The 24,699-nt window shown below is 38.3% G+C and overlaps 2 protein-coding genes across 2 annotated transcripts; one reads left to right on the top strand and one right to left on the bottom strand.

The window, feature by feature from the left end:
* Positions 1-1,605: 1,605 nt before the first annotated feature.
* Positions 1,606-9,164, bottom strand: TMEM52B (transmembrane protein 52B). Its single transcript, XM_069490489.1, has 5 exons — positions 8,766-9,164; positions 6,429-6,472; positions 3,801-3,839; positions 3,107-3,276; positions 1,606-1,850 (listed from the first exon to the last, which is right to left on the bottom strand). The coding sequence occupies exons 1-5, from the start codon at positions 9,162-9,164 to the stop codon at positions 1,606-1,608; spliced, it is 897 nt and encodes a 298-aa protein (XP_069346590.1).
* Positions 9,165-14,968: 5,804 nt separating this feature from the next.
* On the top strand, positions 14,969-24,119 carry OLR1 (oxidized low density lipoprotein receptor 1). The gene is made up of 6 exons (XM_069490902.1): positions 14,969-15,056; positions 18,008-18,109; positions 19,346-19,591; positions 23,077-23,216; positions 23,538-23,653; positions 23,975-24,119. Exons 1-6 carry the CDS (start codon positions 14,969-14,971, stop codon positions 24,117-24,119), a joined length of 837 nt encoding a protein of 278 aa, XP_069347003.1.
* Positions 24,120-24,699: the final 580 nt, after the last annotated feature.

The raw sequence follows: 24,699 nt of genomic DNA, 5'->3' as shown, positions 1-24,699 counted from the left end.
AAATGACTCAGGATAAATTCAGATCACCATCAGCTTATGCTCAGAACTTTTTTCCCTCTGGTCTGAGTGAGCATTCCAAGAATGCATTTAATGGGGTGCCACACTGATCATCCAAATCCCTTGGTCTGTATTGCCTCCCTGAAGACTGCAGCTAATTGCCTAATAAACAATGAGTTTTCTCAAATATCCCTTTCGTCTACACAGAACATATTAAGAGGAATAACTTATACTTTTTGTTGTTTACCTTAATTAACAAATATTTATTGATAGGATAAAGCCACTTCAGGTGTGACTTAACAATAGCACAGCTGGCTGGCAAACGGACAAACCAGAACATAACTCTCAGCAGAATCACAGCAGGTAGGTGAAGATTAAATGACCATAGTAAGAATAATAACAAACACATGTGCATAATACTTTGCAAATCATGTCACATATACTTATTAATAGCTTCTCTGATCTTCACAACAGTCCTGTGAAGTATTATTGTCCCCTATTTTACAGATGAGAAAACTGTGCTTTAAAGATTTCAGTGACTTATCCAAGGTGAGTAGTTTTTCCCCACGTGCACTTCACTTCTTTGACTTTCCAACAGCAGAACTTTGGGAGGCAATATGTTAGGTGAGCAGCTTAGCACTACACAGCAGAATGGTGCCATGGGAACTGTCCCATCTGGGCTTAGTTCTGCACTTGTTTGTGCTCCAAAAACTGGAAAGTTGTGTAGATATGCCAAAAGGAAAGTATATTTTCTACCAGGGCTCCACTAGGTGGCAGTGAGGGTCACCACTAGAGAGTACCATGTGTCACTAGAGACCTGTTGTGGCTTTAAGTGGTGGAAACAGGAAGTGTAAAGAAGCAAAGCAATGCTATTCTTTTAGTGTTAAAAAAAGGGTGCATGAGCACGTGGCTGCTGCTGTGTGCATCTGTACCCGTTTGCAGGGCTGAGGACCTGAAGAATTAATTGAACTGTTAAAGTACTGTATGTAGTTTTTCATACTGCTGGTAGATAGGAGGAGAATGAAAGAAAGACTTTGATATTTGACACTTCAATACTATACTGTGTTCTCTTAGCCCATGCCAGCAATTCCACCCCTGGGTTTTAGATATCCAGGTGGGTATTAGATGATGTCCAAGATGATCATTGTTACTCAGTGTAAAACTGACTGTTCTCTCAGGAGGAAAGACGCATGCATCAGTGCACTAAGTTGATGGCTATGCTGACACTGCTGTCTTTCTCTTCAAGTTTACCACAATCTAAGCAACTTGCAGTATCTTATGGCTAAAGAAATTTTATAAGTAGTCAACAGTTGAAGGAATTCAAGATACAATGATGCTAGGGTTTGATAGTATTCAACACAGCTAGATGTTAGTTGCAAATTTTGGCCATTGGATAAAGAATGAGAATTCCCTATTAGAGCATTCTGTATCAGCAAATACAAGTGGCTGAAAATAAGGAGTTATTACAGAACCATCTTTTCCGCAGGATGATGTTAAGGTACCATCCTAAAACTTCTGAGAGTTAGCAAAGAAAATGTTCCCTTTGTCTGTGACTCCCCACAGACTTTGGGGATACCTAAACCCCCATTTATAAAATCTCAGTTCCCATCAGTCCGAAGAGCGTTCTACTCCAGAAGACTCCTTCTTCACTGGAGGCAGCTGTTTTTCTTCAGGGACAGGGGCCAGATCAGGTGCTTTCTGCCCACACCTTGCTACGGTGAAGCGACTCATGTGAAGAGCTTCCTCATACCCTGGGAGGGTGTCCAAAGAGGAGGGCAGTTGGCCCGGGGAGCTGTGAGAGTGAGCTACAGCCAAGATTCTCCGGGCTGCAGAGCCAAACACTGACTGCAGGGCTGCAGAGAAAGAGAGGGCAGAGGTAAGGAACCAAAGGGAATGTGAGACCGGGCATGGTGGCTCATGCCTATAATGCTCTCTGGGAGCACTCTGGGAGACTAAGGCAGAAGGATTGCTTGAGGTCAGGAGTTTAAGACCAGCCTGAACAAGAGAAAGACCCCATGACTATCAAAAATAGAAAAAATTAGCTGGGCACTGTAGTGTGTGCCTGTAGTCCCAGCTACTCAGGAGGCTGAGCCCAGGAGTTTGAGATTGTAGTGAGCTATGATGATGCCACTGCACTCTTGCCCCAGCGACAGACTGAGGCCTTGTCTCAGAAAAAAATTACATAATAATAGTAAAGAGAATGTGACATCCCCAGACATTTAATGCCCCTTCATTTTTAACAAGTGTCCAAATGCATTGTCACTCCCTGCCACAAATTTTATGAAAAACCTGTGAAGCTTGTTTGGAGACCAACGTGCTGCTCTCCTAGAAGAACCTGTCTTCTCTGGTATCCTCAGATAATATAAATTGTGTTCCCATATCCTACAACTCCATCCTTTCCTCTTTCAAACTTAGATCCTTTCCCAACAATCCATCGATACTGTAGACTCCTTAGTAATATTTATTTGGTCTTATCTTTTTTCTAAGATGACAGTGAGAATGGGAAGTAGAAAAGGTGAACAACACTTCAAATTATTCTCTTTTTAAAATAAATATCACAGTGTTTTGTCACCTGGTATTCTGTCTGGTATTTACTCCCCAATTTTAGGAAAGAATATATTTATAAAGAATAGAACAGAAAGAGATAAAGGTGACTTATAATCATCAAAGTAATGTTGGGGACAAAATCTAGTGTAGATTTGAAGAATAAAGAACTGAAAGTACATACCACTAATGTCTTTAAAAATAGAAAATTTAGGTTTTCACAAACTCCAAGACATTTTGAAAGAGGGTTATGCTCAGAATTTAAAATAACTTTTAGCAAAATAACTATTTATAAACTGTTTAATTCTTTCTACAAAACACTTCCAATGTTGTCTCCAATATTTCCCTTCTTTTTTCACTCTGTGATCAGCCAGACACATATTTGAGGACACGGCATCAGTGACAGTCCAGGTCACTGCATCTTGAGGCTTCTGGAAATGAAAACAACCCTGAGTCCTGGAATCGTCAATAACAGCCCATCAGGGGTGCAATATACCTGCGTATCCTCTTAATCGGTCATTTAAATCTGGGTCCCTCTCCCATGTCATAAGGCCGATGTACTCACAAGTGATAGTGCTCTGCAGAGTGCTGTCATGATCGAAAGCGATGACGGTCACTTCGTAGGGTGGCGGGCCCCCTTCTTCCCCATTTTGCTGGCGACTCAGGCAGCAGCAGCGGAGGCACAGCGAAGTGAGGCCCCACAGCAGGAGCAGCGCGGCGATCACCACCAGTAACCTGCAGGAGCCCACGGCAACAGGCAGCTCTGGGATCTGCCTTGTTTCCCAGCTCTGGCATAATCAGTCTTTAACATCTGCATTTTGATTCTTGTTTGAATATTTTATAGAATAATTATAAGATTTTATTTGTAAGGCTTTCACTTTACATATGGACCTCCTTATTTTGTCAGCAAGACTACATGAATTCATGAAAACAACTAATAAGACATTGAAGGTGGTTTGGAGGGACTGCTTTTTACTTCCTAAAGTCATCTCCTCTGTACAGATATTTCTAGAACAGACCCAGAGAGAAGGACACAATAATCTTTTGATGTTGGCCGAGAAGGTGGTATTGAAAAAGGAAATCCTGACATATTGTCACATAGGTTGGTGATGAGATAAAGAAATATTACTCCATGAGATGCTAAGTAAGTGTGCAGGTTGTCATTTTTTCCCCCTGCTGATTATATATGTGAAAGCTTGAAAAAAATTAATGTTCTTGAGAAATAAAGTATCTTTCTGGATATTAGAGCTGAAACTTACCATATATACCAGAGATGGACCCAGTCTGTGGTCAGGCAACTATGAAAAAAAGAATAAAGTTTTTTATATTAAAAAATATAGTTAATGCATGTTACAACTCTGGGCTCAGAAATATGGGTTATAATATGATAGGATGGCTTGTTATAATGAAAGCATCATGGGTTTTATTATTTAAACTTCAATGTGGCTAGTTGAATCTTTGAGACATGGCATGTCTTAAATAGTGTTTTATACTGTAGATCGCATTGTGGAAATCCTTTTGTAAATCATTATAAAACAGATTAAGGTAGTATCATGAACAGTGTTCATAGAAAATGTGTACATAACTACTATAAGGACAGTTATGATGAAAATTACCAAGAGAGAACTTGGAATGTAAGTTTACAAAGAGTGGGTTTGAAAATGGATGTGAAAGTTAAGACCCGTATATATTTAAGGTCAATAAAATGTAAATGTAAAGAAAAATTCAGTTTTAAGTATGAAAGCAACACAATCAAGTTTGTAACTTGTGTTTCACAAGCTGTTGCAACACTCTCACTGAGAATGTAGGAAAAACAAACTCAGTTTCTTCCTGCTATATTCTCCCAGCACTTCTGACACCAGAGGTGGTATGCAAGGAGGTATGCCCCCTACACCAAGTAAGCAATCCCCCCACGGGGAGCACCAGCTAGGTGTTCTCTAATTCAATTCAATTCTGACACTACCTACCTGGAGATAGTATCAGATCCCACAAGTTGAGGGGTCAATCCCCAAGACTCCCCCCACAGGCCCCAGGTTGTTTCACTTGTGCTTCTGACTCACTGGCTGTAAGTCAGAGTTCCCATGACCCCCTCCTCAGTTTGCATTGATATGCTAGAGCGGCTCATAGAAGTCAGGGAAACATTTGCATTTATCAGTTTATTATAAAGCATATTACCAAGGACATAGATGAAGAGATGAGTAGAGCAATGCATGTGCAAAGGGGGATGGAGTTTCCATGCCTTTTTCAGGTACACAGCCCTCCAGGAACTCCAAGTGTTCAGCTATCCAGAAGCTCTCTGAACCCAGTCCTTTTGGGTTAATAGAGAAGCTTCCTTACATATGCATGATTTATTAAACCATTGCCCATTGGTGATCAACTTAATCTTCAGCTCCTCTCCCTCCCCTGGATGTTAGATGGGGCTGAAAAGTCCCACCCTCTAATCCTCCTTGGTCTTTCAGGTGACCAGACTCATTCTTGAAGCTACCCAGGGGCTGCCAGTCACCAGTCAACTCATTAGCATACAAAAAGACACTACTTTGGAGATTTCAAGGATTTCAGGAATGATATGCCAGGAAATAAGAGGAAGACCAGTCCTTACATGAATACTTCACAATATCACACTCACCAAAAGGAGGACCCTAAATTTTCACATCCAGGATCAAAAATTACGTGTATGTCCACTGAGACTAAACGGGAGTGGGGAAAAAGTAGAAGCCAACTTCACCACCATGAAATCTAACTAAGTATTCTGAATTAACTGTGGCAGTTGTAAATTTTCTCTGGAAGAATGAAAAAATTAAGGCTTATATATGAAGAGTGTGAAATAAGATCAGAGGTTGGAGGGAAGGGGAAGCAAAGTATTTGCATATCTTTGAAGATTAGTCAATTTTGTCATTTAATAATATTTTCTGATACATCCATGTTTTGAAATCTATTGAATCTATTTTCACATATAGTAGAAAATACAGTTTTTTTTTTCACTCAACAATGCCTCCTCTTGGTTTTCTCAGCTTCCTCATGTGTTCAAAGCTCCTCTAGTTCTAATTAGATTCTGACTCTTCCTAGGACTCTTCCTAGGGTGGTAGCTATCTAAAATCTCAGACAGCATATGTCACATAGCCAACAACCAACATGCACGTGACAAGTAATTGACACCATCCCCATTTCCCTGGGTTTAACAGACTTGCTATTGGAAAACCCTTCCATGATTAAATATGTGTTTTTCTTCAGCCTGAACAAATCTTTTATTCAAACTACCCCTACTTTTTAAAATTTTATTTTATAGTTCCTCTAAGTGAAATGAATGTTTTACATTTTTATCTTATGTCCTCTGTGCCTACATAAGACCTAATTGTGACAGGTTTGGATTAATGGATAACTACATCAAAGTGATACCTAAATGAAGTCTTCAGTACATATTAACATACACTAAAAACTAGAAGATGCTTTTCAGACTTGAAGTAGTAATGCTGCCATGCTTCTCAGTGACTCATCAAGACAGACTGGACTCAATGGAAACCACCCAAATAAATATACATACCAGTGAGCAGATATTGAGTCCAGTCTGTCCTGATGAGTCACTGAGAAGCATAGCTAAGAAAATCTTTTGCAAATCCCTATGACTACATAAATTGAGATTAATTGAGTTGCTTTGATGGGAAGGTTGGCAAAAATGCTGTCAGCAGTGTTATTTTGAGAATTTAGGATGACACAAACACATGTCTTTATTTTGTGACAACCCATCTATGAGATTAGTAAGCGGATGCCCATTTAAGTAAAAACGAATAAAGGGAAGTCATAGATATCTAATGACATCTTGACCCCTTTTGGGGTATCGATGTTTCTGTCTGTTCCTCCTTGCTGGCAGCTTGAACTCTGATACTTACTGCTCAGGATTGCCACAGTTTTCTTCACATCTTGACCCAGGAAGCTGTAGGAAGGGAAATAGTTTCAGACAGGGAAATCATCTCGTCTGCTGTGCACAACTGCCTACTAATCATCTTTCATGGTTGTGCTGTGTTAGATCAACCGGTAAAGATGAGGACACGGTCATAGGGTCAGTTCACATTCAGGACTGTTATCTTCACCTCCCCATGCCTGGGGGATATTGCTCTTGAGGTGAGGGAACCTGGAAGAGCAAACTTCTAACCTGGTTTTGGGGTGTGAGTGAGCATGAGAGGCAGCCATTTATATCAAAATGTTGGCCTAGAAAATTCCTGATCTGTCCCTCAGGATATCATTATTGTCCTCCTAATTCCTGCCCTGCTGAATTCCAGCCTGCTGCCCTTTTTCATCCTGAGTATGACAATAACTTACCATACAAGAGAAGAAGGGGAAAGGTGGTGGTGGTGGGAGGACCTTATTTATTAAATGGCTACTAGATGCCAGCCAGACTAAGAATTTTTAGTATTTCATGACATTTAACCACAGTAACCTTCTTTGTGGTTATATTTAACCTTACTTTGAAAGGTTTAGGGACTAAGGCACAGAGTTTTGAGTAATGTGACCACCTATACACACCCATTGATAGAGCCAGAATTCAAATCAATCTCTATCATATAAAGCATCTGTTGACTGAATTAATAGAAGTGGGGACTAGTTTGCTCTAACAACTCCTTGATATTACTATCAAATCCCTTCTACTCCTTGTAAAGAAACCTTCCACTCCTTCTTCTACCTTATATTTCAGGCTGACTTCCTCCTTCAAAGACCTCGGTAGCTAAACTTAATTACAGAAGCTGTATTGGTCATCCAATACCATGGATGAAAAAAAAAAAAAATGACCCGATATGTCATGAAATCAACAAAGGCACTTAAAAAAGTCACAGAGATTTGTACCTGTTGGGCGTTTATGGTGGGGCAACAGGAGGTCAGAGAATACACATACTCAAGACCTATTAAGTGAAAGGAATTTATAGAAGTATTAACATCCCAGCCATCCTTTGCAGATAACATTTGAGAAACTCCTGGTTATCAGTTTTTGTTTTTATTTAAAATAGATGGCCACTAAAGCTGACAAAGTGTGTATTTCCTCCAAACGACTCTGATACTTTGTTTCACTTTCTTCACTAAAATTAAGAGAAGCCTGAAGTGCGCAGTGGATAAAATGCCACTTTTCATGCTTGTTACAAAGAGAAAAGAAAAGAGAAATGAAGGGAAGAAAAGGAAAAGGAAGAGAAAAGGAAGCAATAAGAAAATATAAGAAAAGGAAAAAAATGTATTTTCAGATATCAGTTTAACTGGTATATAGGAAGAAAACAGCCCATTCTGCACAGGAGCTATACAGGAATACACCCTTCAGCTTCTTCATTTGCTCTCCCCCTTGCTAGATTTCATAGCTACACAAACTTCTTGACAATTGTCCAGAATCCCTTAGTTCAGTGACCCCTTTCCCAGCTAATAGATTATTCAGGGGCTTCCAATTCATTATAGAGAGAAATAAAGGGCCCAAAGTATTTTTATTTTCATTTCAAAATATTAAGGGGTACAAATGTTTTTGTTACATGGATACCTTGTATGATGCTTTTAGGGTTGGGTCTTTTAGTGTGCCAGTCACCAGAATAGAGTTCATTGTACCCGATAGGTAAGTTTCTAAAGTATTTTTAAAGAGTCCTCCCTCTCTTAACATTTTTGGACTGGAAGTACCTAAACTACTAAAATCATATTAGGGCTGGTGTGGGAAGTTCTGTTTAGTGGAATTGTAATGTAGTTAGTTTTTATAAATTATGTGGGGATTTTGAGGGATGGATGATAGAATGCTAAAAGAGAAATTTACATAAGTGACTCTTCTAAAGTGCCATAGTTATCCTGCTTACCTAAACTACTAAAATCATATTAGGGCTGGTGTGGGAAGTTCTGTTTAGTGGAATTGTAATGTAGTTAGTTTTTATAAATTATTTGGGGATTTTGAGGGATGGATGATAGAATGCTAAAAGAGAAATTTACATAAGTGACTCTTCTAAAGTGCCATAGTTATCCTGCTTGTGTCCATGGTTAACCTAATCTCTGTGCCCCTTTTCCTTGGCATTGCCAACAGGCACACATGCATCTGGGTAACCCCATAATACTAAGAAAACATTGTAGTTACTCGTCTCTCCACTACCTCCTGGGTTCTCCACATGTCTGCCCCTGCCCCCCACCCAATCCATTCCCTCCCAGATTCTTCTGAGAGTTATCTGAAGGGAAAAAATGCCATCTTTCTGCTTTTTCACAATGAAACTCACCAGGATGAAATGCACAAGGACAGAAGCCATCAGGAGGAGAGATGGGGCTCCCATCGGGCTGAACTCCTGCTCCTCCAGGGTCACGCGCTGGGCGTCTGTTGTCTCCTTTCCATGCTCTGTGCCATGTTTGACTTCCTGGCCTAGAATTCTTAAGGAGAGAAACTTTTCTCTGCAATTAATCAGCTTTCCTTCTCTCTCTCTCTCTCTCTGTCTTTCTGCTCCTCCTCCCTCTGGCTGTGGTTCTCTATGGCCTTTCTCTCCCCGTGGCTCCTGGTTCCGTTCTCTATTGCTGTATTTGTGGTCTCCACACTTGCTTCCTCTTGCTTTCTGTCCTTTCTTTCCACTATCAATTCTTCCTACATCTTTAACTTTCTCCCACTGCTCCCAAAAGGAGGACATTCAAGGAGGGCCCATTTGTCCTCTGGATGAGATATTTTTTCTAGTCAGTGATGAGAAACTTGGCTTGGAGGAAGGTCCGAGGCAGATTTCTGGTGACCAAATATGTTCTCTTCTTCATCAGAAAACTAGTAATAGTCTTGCTCCTTCACCAGAGTGCTCCAGGGCAACTGCTAGAGACTGAAAGTCACCCTGCCAATCTCTTTTCACCCCTGCCCACGTGATTAACACCCCCTTCTTGCTCTTTGAAGCCTTCCCCTTCACTATGTTGATCATCAACTCTCCTGGTTCTGGGTCATTTATCCCCAACCACTGGGGTAGGACTGAGAGGTTGCCAAGAGAGCAGGAAAGCCATCCCATCTTTGGAGAAAGCAGGTTAGAAGATTAGGCTTTCCAGATGGTATCAATGACATCCTCCTCCACCCTGACTTCAGTACCCACTGAAACAGATAAGTTACACAGTCAGACATAGTTTTTTAAACTGGATTCCAAGATTTGTATGTTTGTTTCTTTCTTTGTTTTTTTCCTCTCTTCTCTTCTTTGTTCCTCTCTCTTTGGTAAAGTAGTGGTATGATTGAGAAATAAACCCTGCCACTCAAGAAAATAAAACCTAAGTTCTGAGTAAAAACAAGTACACATGGAAAGGACATAGAATACTTGTAAAGGAACATAGCTATAGGAACAAAACAATACCATATAAATGATTTATACTTAAGTAGATAATCCATTAATGCAAAATATTTTGTAAGAAAATTAGCTGTTAGTTCACAGTGATATATCTGTCTTCTAAGAATTCAATAAAACCACCTTTTAGACCCTTTCTAATTCTGAAAGTCTAATTACACCGAGTGATTGTGGAGGGGACACTATTGGGTGGGTTTGGTCACACTCTCGGGGCCTGCGCACAGCATGACAAGGTAATATGAGAATGGAGGATCTAATCTTTTTTCCCAGTTATGGCAAACAAATAGTGAAAGAATAGCCTGCTTTGATACTGGTGATTTAAAATCCATCAGTTTCAAAACTAAATGAGCGTTGACATTCTTTCTTTCTTTATTTTTTTAAACTAAGGCAGTTGGCATGAGGATGAAGAATGTTTCCCAAATTTCAATAGAAAACTTGGCAAGGTGGAAGGTATTTTATAGGACAAAAAAAGCAGGACTTTAGTTCTTGCCCTCCATTAAAATTCTTATGTAGTTTCTCCAATCCTTAATGTTCCCATGTATAAAGCATGAGTGGAATGCCCACATGACCTGCTTTACATGTTGTTTCATAGAGAACATAAAATCAGAGACAAGAAATCATTTTGAATTGAATATTTCTATTAAGAGTGCCATGTACATGCGAAGCATCATGAACTTTTCCTTCTCTTGTTCTTGATAGAGAGAGTGGCGCATCATGGCTAAGGGCCCAGCTAGGATGCCTGGGAGTAAACATCTGATTTGTCACTTATGAACTGTGCGACCTTGAGCAAGTTATTAGGGCTCCCTGTTGGCTCAGTTTCATTATACATAAAACGGGGGTAATAATAACAATAGTTATTTCAAAGGCTTATAAAGATTAAATAATTTAATATGTATAAAATATATATAACAGTCCTGATAACAGGTATTTTATATCTTAGCTGAGATTATTTTAATTTTCACTGAATTTGACCAATGAACTTTACTTCCCATATGCTGGATAATTACCATCCTTTCTGTCTCTTGTGTGCATTTTTATACCAATCCCTTCCCAGACCACGTTTTAGCTTTCCTGTTATTCCAATTCTTGGATCCTTTGCCTTGCTAGCCTGGCCATATCTTCTCCCAGCCATGGCAGCCTTCACCTGTCTGAACAGGTTTGCCAGTTAGCATGACTCCCCCGCTGTCCCCCTCTCCTGCCATTGCACTTTCCTGCCATGTGATTGCCATCATCTTTTTGCCCTCCAGCTTCCCAACAGGTTTGAACAAAATAGGGTTCAGTTAATGATCTTCTTGTGGCTTTTCTTTCTTAGAATTACTATGGCCATTTCTTTTTTTTCACCAGATTATTCCCTGAGGAAATCATTGTAATGAACATGATTATGACTTGTGGCAGTTTTAACTCTTGAGTTCAGTCCCTATCAGAGCCTTCAAGTAGGGAATGATGAGAAAAGAAAGAGAATTCAGGGGAGAAGAATGAAGAAAGTACATATCAGACAGGTACAGAAGGGCAGGTAGCTGGGGCAGAGGGGAGCAATCTCATTACAATTCTATACAATTTTGTGTAGTTCCATTAAGCTTGTGAATCATTAGCTCATACCCAGGTTGTTAAGGACTTGGAGTGGAACAAGTGGAGGGTGCATGTACACAGACCTTTACACCTAGGCTTCAGGGAATTGTTATACAACTGCTGTGACAAGTGTAGCCAAAGAAATTACTTATTTCTGATTCCTTTGATTATTCTCCTTTTGACCTTGCCTAAGACAGGTGGCCCACTGTGGATTTCTTTCGTCTCTGTGCCTCAATAAAATAGAGGCCAGGATTAATTTACTTTGAGGCATCAACCTCAAGCTATAAAGATCTGAGCAGTGGGTAGAGCCACAGCTGTGCCTCCACAAATAGATAATATGGCAGAAGAAGTTTCATCTTACAACCCCTGGGAGCTCCACTAGGAAGTGTCTCTGTCTTATGAGCCAAGATCACAGCATAGATGTTGACTGGCAGCTTCAGAAGCACTGAAAGTTGGTAAGAGGATTAGATTTAAAGAAGTTAAATAAGACAGGAGGATTCAGTTTATCACGGGATGTACTGGGTTTATATGTTGTGTAGCACATAACCACAAATTATGTCAGCAGTAATGTAAAGCAACATACATTTATGATCTCATATTATCTGTGGATGGACACAGCTTAGCTAGGTCCTCTGCTTAGGGTCTCACAGGGCTGCAGTCAAGGTGGCTGCTGGGTGGCATTCTCATCTGATGTCTCACCTGGGGAAGGATTCCCTTGCAAGCTCCCTCAGGCAGAATTCATTTTTTTGTGGCTGTAGGATCCATGTAAGCTTGCTTCTTTACATGTAGACAGAAGGATAGACAGAGATGGAGATAGGAGAGGGAGAGAAAGAGACTTCAGCATAATAGTCACTTTACATTATGTAAGCACATATACGTGATCTTATATATTCCATCACCTTTGCCAGACTCCAAGTCACAGATCCCACTCACACTCAAGGGGAAGGGATTACACAAGATCATGAACACCAGGAGGCAGGGACAGTGGGAGCCTCCTAAAGTCTTTTAAGTCTGTCCAGCGATCTGCCACACAAGGCTTGTAGAAACTATCCCCCTTGATGTTTAAACACCAGGGAACTCCAAATGTCTATCAATGGGTAAACAAATTGTGATTTATACATACAATGGAATATCATGCAGACTTAAAAAGGAAGAAAATTCTGACACATGCTACAACATGGATGAACTTTGAAGACATTATATTAAATAAAATAAGTCAGACACAAAAAGACAAATGTGTGATTCTACTTCTACGAGGTACCTAGAGTAGTCAAACTGATAGAGACAGAAAGTAGAAGAAGGTGGTTTCCAGGGGAGGAGAAAGGAATGGTGATTTGTATGAGGACTCTCAGGAGAAACATAATCAGTAGGATATATACATATATAGAAAGAGATTTATTATAAAGAATTGGCTCATGTGGTTATAGAGTCTGGCAAGTCAAAATCTGCAGTGTGAGCTGCCAAACTCAAGATCCACCAGAGCCGAAGGAACAATTTCAGTCCAAAGCCCAGCAGGGGGAGCCCAAGAGAGCTGATGAGGTAGTTCCAGGCCAAAGGCTGTCTGCTGGAGAGTTTTTTATTACCTAAGGTTAGTCATTTTATTCTTCAGGCCTTCAACGTATGGATGAGGCCCACCCACACCATGAAATGAAATCTGCTTTACTCTACTGATTAATGTTAATAGTATTCAAATACATCCTCTCTGGGCATCCCATGGCCCAGTCAAGATGGCACATAAAATTCACCATCACAGGAGTTATTGTTTAATGAGTACAGAGTTTCAGCTGGGGACAATGAAAAGGTCTGAAGAAGGATGGTGGGGTTGGTTGCACAACAATCTAAAATGGAACTAAACAATTCAACTAAAAATGGTTAAAATGGTAAACATTTTATGCTGTGTAATATTAATGGCACCTGAAATAACAGAGTCACTGTGGAAATGATAATGTGTCTTTTTCAGTGTGATATCATTTTGACATTTATTAATTTATTGGTAAAAGAAATCTCTTGAGCTTCTGTTTATGTGAAAGTCACCATTGTGAGTATAGAAATGTATCCATTCAGGATCTTGCTTTTGACACTCCAGTTAAGGAAACCAGGCTTGGGTGATAAAGATAGGAAACATTGATTTGCTACAAACATTTGACTAGCATGTATTTTCTACATTCTGAGGTTTTTTTTGCGAACTGTGTAATAGAGCAAAACTTTAAATGACAGATAAACTTTTTCAGTCTGGTCTTACATATCCTGCACAGAAGAAGAGAATACAGAAAACTCAGGGAGGAGGAGGGAAATGGAATCCTAATTAGGCTGTAATATTGGTGATTTTTCCTAATCATTTCCTAGGTATTTTATTTATTTATTTACTTTTCTATTTTTCTTTTTCTTTTGTCTGTCCTTTCCTTCTTGTTTTTTTGCCTGGAGTAGTTTAAAGTAGTTTAAAGAAAATCCCAGATATCATCATATCATTTTGCTCATAAAGATATCCCTAATCTAATGCACAAGACTTTTTTTTTTTTTTTTCCACAAAGCACATATAACTTCAACAAGATATTTCTGGTTAGGAGGTTGTAAAGGGAAAATAGGTGAATATCCTATCAGTGAATACATATAGACACACTTATGGAGATCTCATGGAAGAGTCTTCGTGACATAAGTCAATCACTGGTTTGACTAAAATGTACTCTGTGCTGGGTAATTCAACTGTGCTGAATATTACTACTATAGTAATAACTACTATTTATTGAGTTCTTATTATGCTCCAAGTACAAAGCTTGTCATTTTCACGCAATATCTCATTTGAATCCCTTTAGCTACGTGATCAAGTAGACCTTATCACCAGTTATAGACAAATACACAAATTCAGAGTGTTAAGTAATTTCTCATAGACCAATGGAAAGATTTGAAGCTAGCTGTATATAGTCTCAAAGTGCTTTCTGCTGCTATGTTATACTGCCACTGTGTGAACCAGTACCTCAATCAAATTCTCCAATTACCCAGGACACCATTTCTGGAAATGGGAGTCATATGTGATTCCTCTCAAAATTCTTAAGTCTATTGCTGATTAAAACAGTGAAAATTAAAGAGGAAAATGTATGCCTTATAAAAGACAACATATAGTGACAGTCTACTAAAGTGAAATTAGCAAACAAATAAATATAAACATTGGAATCAAATGATCTGGTCCAAATGTACACTCTTTCACAAATTTAGTGCAACATATTCATTTTGAATTTTAGTTTCTTTATCTGAAGAATGTGTACAATGCCTCTTCTCTAATGGTCGTGGAAAATACAGTTTTCCTTTTCATAAATTACTTAGTGAAATATCCTGAAACACCATAAGAATCACCACTTTCTCCACCTGCAATAGACATAACACAAGAATTTGCGTCAGCCAACTTCCCAATATGAAGCAAAGCCTCTCCTTCCTCCTACCAATGATTGAGTCACTCTTCTATTAGATAAGAGTAGCTATTTAAATACTCCAGCAGAAGTTCACACATTTTTATTCTGTTGAAGTTCTTGACTGCTTCACTCTTTCTCATTCTTGGTATGAATTTGGAAATGACTTTTGATGACTTCAAGACCAAGACTATGAAGGACCAGCCTGATGAGAAGTCAAATGGACAGAAAGCTAAAGGTACTGGGGGTGGGTACATGTGTACAGTAACAGAATCCCAGTGTTAACCCCAAAATATAAATTCACTGAAGAATGGGATTAGAAAGCTAAAGAACACAAGTATGGGAAAATGTAATAGAATCAATATTGTTTACTTAAAACCAAGTAGGATATAATGGTGATGATGATGATAATGATGACAAAGACAATTCATTTACACTAGCCTTTACCATAGGTTATTCTCTCTGCTAGTCACTTTAAATGCATGATTTCTCTGAATCTGCACAATAACACTTTGAGTTTGGCACTGTTATTATCTCCCTTTTATAGAGCGCTGACTGAGGATCAGGAGAACTACCAAAATCTCCCACGTTTATGGAGTTAACCAGTGGCAGAGCTAAGATTGTGTCCATTTGTTCAGAATCCAATCCATCACATCAGAAGGTTCAGGGAATGAGTTTACCCAGTGTGTACAATGATGATTTTTATAAGTGTCTCTGAGGTACTGCAAAAACCTAAAATGTCTTATGAATTGTCCAAAGTATGTTCAAAGATGTTTAGTATGGTTTAATGTAAGTTACTTTTTTTAATTTCAGAATTTTACAGGGTACATACATTTTGGTTACATAATTTGCTTTGGTACAGTTTGAGTGGAAGTTATAAGTGTGCTCGTCAGTCAGATAAGTTACATCTTATTGTGTATCACTGCCTTGAAAAATTACAATTTCTTTCCAACACATACAGTGAACTAAACTGCATAGGTATAAATTAATTCATAATCCCAACTTCACAAACCATCTAGATAAATTACCTTTATTTTATATCTATTCTGAGAAAAATGAACAAAACATAAGGAGGGCAAGACAGATGAGTACTTTCAGAAATTTAGATAAAGAAACTCTATATCATGTTTCCATAAACAAGACAGAAATTTCCCGCAATAGGGAAAATAAGTGTGAGCATGAAATGATTTAACATTTGAGCTAATGAACTAAATTGGTATAAAAACAGTGCTGGCATTTATAAGTAGAGCTAGAAGTTAACAATAGTCGTTTGTTCAATCGTTCACTATTTGTGTAGTAAATATTCATTCAGTGCCTGACTTTTGCTGTAATTATGAAATTGATTCTTCTTTCAGAATCCTGATTAGATCAGTTACCTACTACAAAGAATCTGATTGCTTTCTGATTAGAAAATCACCAGTAGGCATGGCAGTTGAATTAATGGTTTTTGCCTACCAAGTAGACAGGACTAAGTGGGGCCCATGGAAAATAGGAAAATTTACCTTTCTTTCACAGGTGTGGGTCCTGTGATTTTTTTCTTCTAACAATTCAGAAGTTTTTCATCATTCAAGGGTAAGGGGCATACTTGGTGTCCTATAATATGGAACGAACACTGACCAGAGGAAAAAGTTGGTTGAAAGATTTACACAGGGATATTTGCCCATAAGGCTAGAATTAGGCAATTATTTGCAAGAGACCCAGGTGTCTTCTACTTCTCCTCTGTCAGCTTGCCACATACACACACTCTATAAGCCAATAACTACTGAATCAGAGAATGAACCATATTCCTCTATGTCCAATTTCTACTTTTCTTTATCTCTATACAGTTTAACACAGTGCTTTTTGACACATGAAAACTCTGAATATATTTGACCATTGATTGACTTGGATCATGACACATTCACATGGGAAATTTTGTTATGTAATGTTTCAAGTCATGTAGCTACTGACAATTAGATTAAAGACCTATGTTTGGATTTTAGCATTTGGTGATCTGTTTCCTTAATGTGCACATAGAGGGTAACAATATCAGTGCTTTATTTGTTTATCTCGCAAGGTCAGGAAAACAAATACATTGTATGGGATGTTTTCCTGCTGAACCATAATATCTGTATTTTGTTTTTTTAGTGGTGGAACACATAATTAGATATTCATATGTCTGTGAGCTACATGCTTTATTTGCTTTTATAAAAGTGGTGCATTTTTCTTTTATAAAAACAGGCCCACCTTGTCGTGAGTATAGAACATAATGTTCATTTAACATATAAGCCAGATGAATATTGAGATTTCATTCCTATTTCTTTACTCAATAACCCAGTTCCAAGATGCAATTTTAGTTGAATAAAAATTGGATGGCATAAAAGTATGCATAAAATTCTTTGAGGAAATCTCAGCTGATTAACTGACTAAAGCTTATTTGCTTGATGTCTGACATTTGTTTACATTACTCATAAAGCACACTGTGTATGTGTGCACATGTGCACATGTGTGTACACACAATCTATATTAAAAACATTAGGCTCTCTGAACTATGGATGAAGTTCATCCAATCAAGCTGCTCTAAGAATTTCTGGAAGAGTCACTGTAGGAAGAGTAGACAAAGTATATGCTTTAGAATCAGATAGTCAGAGTGAGATATCTGGTATTGAATCCTGGCTCTAAAATTTCTAGTTATGTGACCATGGGTAAATTACTTTTTGTTGTTGTTGTTTGTTTTTTTTGAGACAGAGTCTCACTCTGTTGCCCGGGCTAGAGTGCCGTGGCGTCACCTTAGCTCACAGCAACCTCAAACTCCTGGGCTCAAGCAATTCTCCTGCCTCAGCCTCCCAGGTAGCTGGGACTACAGGCTAATTTTTTTCTATTTTTAGTTGTTTGGCTAATTTCTGTCTCTGTTTAGTAGAGACAGGGTCTCGCTCTTGTTCAGGCTGGTCTTAACTCCTGAGCTCAAGCAATCCACCCTCCTCGGCCTCCCAGAGTGCTAGGATTACAGGAATGAGCCACTGCGCTTGGCCGGGTAAATTACTTAAATTCTTTTTCATTTGTAACTGTGTGTAATGGATTATTTGCAGAGCCACTGGGAGGACCAGAGGCAAGGAATACAGAGCACCAAGTCCAGACATGATCCAAAGAAGGACTTGATTGCATGTCCATCCTTTTTTGCCTTTCTGATTCTATCTTCTGTCACTCTAGGTCTTCAGTGTCTTTCTTCTCCATGGTGGTGCCTGGCTGCTGTGACTCTAGGGATCTTTTGCCTGGGATCACTGGTGACCATTGTACTGCTGGGGATACAATGTAAGTGCTGAAATAGGGAAATGATGAGGGGTAGATATGACGTTTATAAACTGGCTTATAAGTTTGTTTCATAACAAACAGCCTTTTAGATTCATTTTAGGCAAAATGATTTTAGAGTGGGAAGATGAATGGGTACATAGTGTTCATCCCTCAAATGGATAGAGGCATGAATGAAGATTATAAATGGTAGGGTTTTTTTGTTTTGCTTTGTTTTGTTTTCATTGCTTCATAGATAGAGCCTATTTAAATTCTAGAATGATGGAGAAGAAAATAATTTAAAATTACTAAGCCACAAGATCATCTGAGAGATCCAAAAGTAAAAAAAAAATTATTTAGCTCTCATTGAGTTTTGATCTTTGGCCTTTAAAGTGCTATTTGCTTCTCAATTATTCAGGTTCACAAACTATTTTATTTTCAATCTGTGAATATTGTCTTAGGGCCTTTCCTAATGACTGGGAGAAGTACCCTTGACTCAGTGGCAGTGATTGGAAAGGTCTTCCAAGAGTTCGGAAGGGTCAAATCTGGCCTTCAAAACAAGTCGCCTGCTTTGTATTACTCCATCAAAATTCTAGAACTGAGATATTTGACCCTTAACATGCATTTCCTGCTTGATTTCACAACCTTCAGTCATCTCCACCCTTCTTAAAATGTACTGTGGCCAAAGAAGCAAAAAGAAGAAAGTGCATTCAGACTTTATGACACAGTCACTTATAATAATTCTGTGGGTGGCTGTCTGAAAAAAGGGGTGAGTCTCGCAGTTCTTAAATAAAATTAGGAAGTCTGGAAGGGTAGACAGAATGGGAGGAGATATAACAGAGGAATTAAAACACAACTAGCATAAATTACTAATGACAATTCCTACTCATAGTCGCTGAGTCTAGTGGGTGTCTATTTTAGGTTGTCTGTATTTTATTTATTCCATGGGTATACTACTTATCTGGTGATTAATTACTTTTAACTTGTGTGTAACTCTTACGAAAAAATAAAATCCTGGTAATTCTTTTTTAAATCAGAAGTTTCTGCAAAGTTCCTGACAGTAAGAGAAAAATACAGCAGGAATATTGAATAACTTCCAAATCCATAATTTCTGAGTAACTCTTCACTGTTTTCTAACAGCTTATCTGTTGTCAAAATAGATTATTTGAGTCTGTATTTTGATTTCCACATTTCTTCAAAATCCAGTATGGGGATTTTTATTGGGATTGGAAATGGAGTCTTAATTCAGCCATAATTTAGTATGCCAGGTGTCTGACCTCCTAAAGCAACAGCAAGCAAACCTGACTCACCAGGAAAATATACTGGAGGGACGGAGCTTAGCCCAGCGACAGGCAGAAGAAGCTTCCAAGGAATCACAGAGAGAACTCAAGGAAATGATCGAAACCCTCACCCAGAAGCTGGATGAGAAATCCAAGGAGCAAATGGAACTTCGCCAGCAGAACCTGAATCTCCAAGAAGCTCTGAAGAGAGCAGCAAACTTTTCAGGTATTGGGGATAGGGAATGTGAAGAGAGTTGCTAGCAGTTTTCCATTCAATCTTCACTGTGTTTTGGAAATATCTCTAGGCACAAAATTGGAATATTGATATATGTATTGTTATTCATTCATAATGTTCTACACCAGAAGTTCTCAATTTTTATTATCCCCACCCTACCTGATACCAAATCTTTGAGATATCTGATTTAATTAAGCACAGCTTTTGGTGGATTTAAGTTTTTCTGCCTTACAAGAGCCTATTCTTTCTTTTTAAAATTCTAGTTATGAGATTTTTCCCGGAAGAACCCTCCCATACTTGCCCCTTGCCGTAGATAACTTATCTCTTTCCATTTCAGTGCATCTTAATCATTGGGTTTCTTTTTCTAAGGGGTCTTCTTGTCCTTGCAACTCTCTCCCCCTGCCTCCACATCAGCTTCATTCTTTGGCACTATTTCTTATAGTTTACTACCTCCATTTAAATAGAATTAATGGAGGTAGGCTGGTTTCAAGTGTTAAGTAGATACTTTAGATTAGACAAAAATATAAGGGGTCCAGGGAGTCTGTTTATATAAGAAGAGTTGAGTTGATCTCAGCCATCTCAAGGGACTCAGAATCTAAGAGTCAGGCAGAAATAGTAGCCTCTATGAGAAAATGATGTGTACTCTGATATCATTACAGAAGCTGTCTGTATTCTTTAGTCTTTCTACAGTGTATAATTAAATCATTTATATGCTTTAGCCATAGAGAGTGTTATGTGGTGTGAGATGGAATCACTTTCAGAGGTACATTGCTTCGTTGGAAGTGCTTAGTATTAGTATTAATAACTACCACTAACAAACAGAGATTTTTTCCATCTTCTTGCGTGTACTTCTCACTTAATCTCAACCATATAATTTCTTTGAATAAAGACTATATAATAATAGTTCAAAGAATCCATCTCTTTATTTTATAGATGAAAAAACTGAGACAAAGATAAGGTTAAATGATAATAATATTGATAAGTAGTTTTGTGTAAAGTTTTGAAGTTTATAAATCTCTTCACAACTTATGAGGTCATTTAAATTTCCAAAATAAGCAAAATTTTTAGACAAACTGATTTTCAGCAAGCATAAAATATGTATTTAATCTCTTTAAGGAGGGAACCTGGAAGGAAATAAATGAATACAATACCTTGAAGAAGGCTTACAGGGAGGAGGCTTATATATCAAGGATAGGAATGTTTATATAAACAGACATAGCTACATACCAACTAATGGTTTATTTCACAGGCAGGCCTGTAAAACTGTTATGTCTTTATCAGTTGTAAGGGATTAAATCTACGTCAGGACTGTTCAGAACCATCTCCCAGAAATACCATGCATAGACAACTAATAAAAAAATAATAAGTGCTATGTCTGATGCTGGCAGATATACCAGGTAACATGTTCCATTTCTTGACAGTGTCAGATAAAGGCCAGTTAGTAGAGATACCAAATAAATTTCTGCTTTTCATCAAGCAGCTTTGAGAAGATTCTCAAAAAAATACTATTAAAATACCATATGGAAAAAACTATGCCAGTTTTCTCAAAGTTGAGGCAAGTTCTATCTTTTTTACTAACAAGTCTGGGGTCCTCAATGTATATATGGGAAGGGAGTGGCTCTGAGAAGTTACTCTATGTTTGCTTGAGGTCATCGAGCTAGCGAGATGCAGAGTCTTTGCAGGAATAAACTTTACGTTTAGCACCGGAATTAGTGGTGGCTCCCAGCCTTTACTGTATGCAAGCAGGTTGTTAAAAATAGCAGATTCCAGATTTTCCCCAAAATTCTGTATCAAAATGTCTTGAGGGACACCGAGAAATATTTCCTCAAATGGTACTGAGATGTTTGAGAAGTAATGTGTTACAGTGATTAAACATACAGACTCTACAGTTAGACTGCCTACGTTCAAATCCCGCTTTTCCTCTATCTGTCAAATACAGAAAATTCTGTAACCTATCTCATAGAGTTGTAATAAGGGTTAAATGAATTCATACATATAAAGTACTTGTGACAATTTCTAGTACCTAGTGATGTTTGTGTTTATTAAATTATATATATATATATATCTGCAGTTGGCTTAAATACCACATTTTGAGATGTGTCTTTCTTGCTTTGTCGTTGCTTGGAAAACTTGCCTAGGCTGCTCCTTTAGGCCACAAAAAGCTATTTTTTTTTTCACTTACATAATATAATGGGATTAGGCAAATTAAGAAGCAGCTTGAATTCATTGCTTTAAACTTGGTCTTTTTTATGCCCTTTCTCATTCGCTTTCTTCTTTCATTTTTCAGTGCCCTCCTACGTTCTCCTCTTTGATAAAGCCTGCTCTTATATAATTATCTGATGGTTTTGCACCACAGTGAAAATTGAAATTAAAATGCTGCCTTTCTCAAAGATTTTAATTTTTTCACCATTTGGTCACAGTGTAGACCTAAGTGCTTTGTTTCCCTTTAAAGAGATTCCAAGTGTAGTGTTAGTAACACACAGAAGAGGTGATGACAATGATGATGACAATAATGATGATTTGGAAGTTGTTGAAAGCATCCATAAACATACAGACATTGGCATGTTTTGCCTGTTGCCTAATCCCTGAGTTGGGTTTGTTGAACTCTCTGGGAATTTCACTGCTGAAAAACTTCCTGTTTTCTGAAATCTTATTGAAATTGAGATCCTCACTGCATCGATATACGATTCTCCCTAGAACACCTCCATCCAAAAGAAATATAGTGTGTGCCACATATGTATCATTAAATTTTCTAGTAATCACATTTAAAAAATGAAAAAGATGCAGAAGAAATAAATTTCAGTAATATATTTTATTTAACCCAAGATATTTGAAATTTTACTTCAACACTAATCAGTATAAAAATTTTAATGGGATATTCTACATTCCTTTTTCATACTAAATTTTAAAAATCAGATGTGTATTTTACACTGACAGAACATCTTAATGAAGACTAGCCACATTTCAAGTATTTTAAGTACTCAAGAATTACAAATGGCTACTGTATTGGACAGCACATGTTGAAAAGCAGGAGGCATGATATTTAAGTCCAACTCCATTATTCAAAGATGTGAAGTTTTAAAATATATAAGCATAACTTTTTAATGGCAGAATGGCTATTAAATAGCCGTTCCCCCATATCTCACTTTTGTTACTCCAAACATAACTTTAAAAAATAGATCAGTTTCTAAAATTACATCCCAGCTTGCCTTGCTTTTTAACGGGGGAAGTGAAAATGCTAAATGAGAAGTAAATTTAGTTTGCTAAAATCAGAATCCTTTTTTCTTTTTCTTTTTTTTTTTTTTCCAAAAACTGGAGAAGTAAAGACTTTGAGACTACTTAGGTATTTGCAGAGTCTGGGTATAATTCTAATTAAGAAGAAATGGTATGCTTGTGAGAGGACTAAGGTGACAATTGATTTAAGAAATATTTTTACTCATACATAACTGACTGATTGGATATAATTCCCTTCCTAGTTCCTTGTCCTCAAGATTGGATCTGGCATGGAGAAAACTGTTACCTGTTTTCCTCTGGCCCATTTGATTGGGAAAAGAGCGGAGAGAACTGCTTGTCTTCGGATGCCCAGTTGCTGAAAATTAATAGCACAGGTGACCTGGTGAGTGTTTATGGATGTTTGTTGATGAGTATTGGTTGATAGGTAAATATATCTGGTTTAGACCATCAGTGGAGGAGTACTTGTTTGAGGGCCAACATACCTGGTTTTTAGCCTAACTTGGCCACCAATGATGCCCATGACCTTGGATTGACAGGCTACGTACTATCTCTACGCTTCTGGAAACATTTCTGTAAAACCATCAAGGGGATGTCAAAGATCCCTTTTGGTTCTTTAGTTTTATGAATCTAATGCTAACTGACTTTCGGTTCTAAAACCACCATATTGATTCCACCATCAACTCAGAAACATTACTCCCCACAGGACTTCATCCGGCGAGCAATTTCCCATTCCAGTTTCCCATTCTGGATAGGACTGTCTCTAAGGAAACCCAACTACACATGGCTCTGGGAGGACGGTTCTCCTCTGGCGCCCCACTTGTAAGTTTCTGGTGTTTTGTTTTGTTTTGTTTTGTTTATTTTTTGCTGCCCCACTTGTAAGTTTCCTATTCCTTGCTGAAGCGGCTGGTGAAGTTATTGCTGTGTTCCAACGAAGTCCTCTTCTTGCCAGAGGGAAGCTTAGGGAATTTCCGACTGTTTCCTTCCTCACCTCTCTCACAAAGGGATTTGCTCATTTACCCATTCAAATCTTCTCTTGAGTTTTCCTTCCCACATCTATTATTCCTTTGAAGCTTTAAGACAAGGCTAAGTTCCTGACACAAGGTGGCAGTAAATCTGTTTTTTTTTTCTTTCTGTCTGCAGGTTTAGGCTCCAAGGTGCTGTTTCCCAGAGGTACCCTGCAGGCACCTGTGCATATATACAACGGGGAGCTGTTTTTGCTGAAAACTGCATTTTAGCTGCATTCAGTATATGTCAGAAGGTGGCAAATCTATTGACAGCACAGTGAATCTGAAGACTCTGGAAGAAAAGAAGAAGGTCTTTGCATTTTGAAATTTGAGCTATTCTCTGTCACTTGGGTGTCAAGCATGAGAGCCCTGAGAACTGCCAGTTAGTAGCTGGCTTCGGAACTCCTCAGCAGAGACCAAGGCCCCAGCTGCCTTGCACCTTTATATCAAAAGTTTTGATTCCATCTGTCTATATTTTTCATCCAGTTTGCCCCAACCCTTCCTGCCAGCCTTCAATCCCTCTTCCCTTTTCTATTTTAAAATTTGACTGCTCTCCAAGCTTGGGAACCCTCTGCACTCAGTCTTCTCTACTTCTGTGCCACCATCCCCTCACCCTCCTAAAACTGCACAGAAGACAGAACATGGAGAACTTGCCCAACTTCAGACAGAAGGCAAAAAAGAGGAAATATACCTAGGAAACTGCACATGAAGAAACAAAGAAGGGCAAAGACCACACTGAAACTAAGAAACTGTTGTTAACTTTAAAAGCCATTGCTCTTTGGTTTTTAAATTGCGATCCATTTCCAGACTCCACCATTTATTAATATGTATATACACACACACATATACATTTGGGGACAA

Source organism: Eulemur rufifrons, chromosome 16 (genome assembly GCF_041146395.1).
Source record: "Eulemur rufifrons isolate Redbay chromosome 16, OSU_ERuf_1, whole genome shotgun sequence".
NCBI lineage: Eukaryota > Metazoa > Chordata > Mammalia > Primates > Lemuridae > Eulemur > Eulemur rufifrons.
The sequence above is the reverse complement of the archived record's forward strand: the minus strand, read 5'-3'. Positions and strand labels throughout refer to the sequence as shown.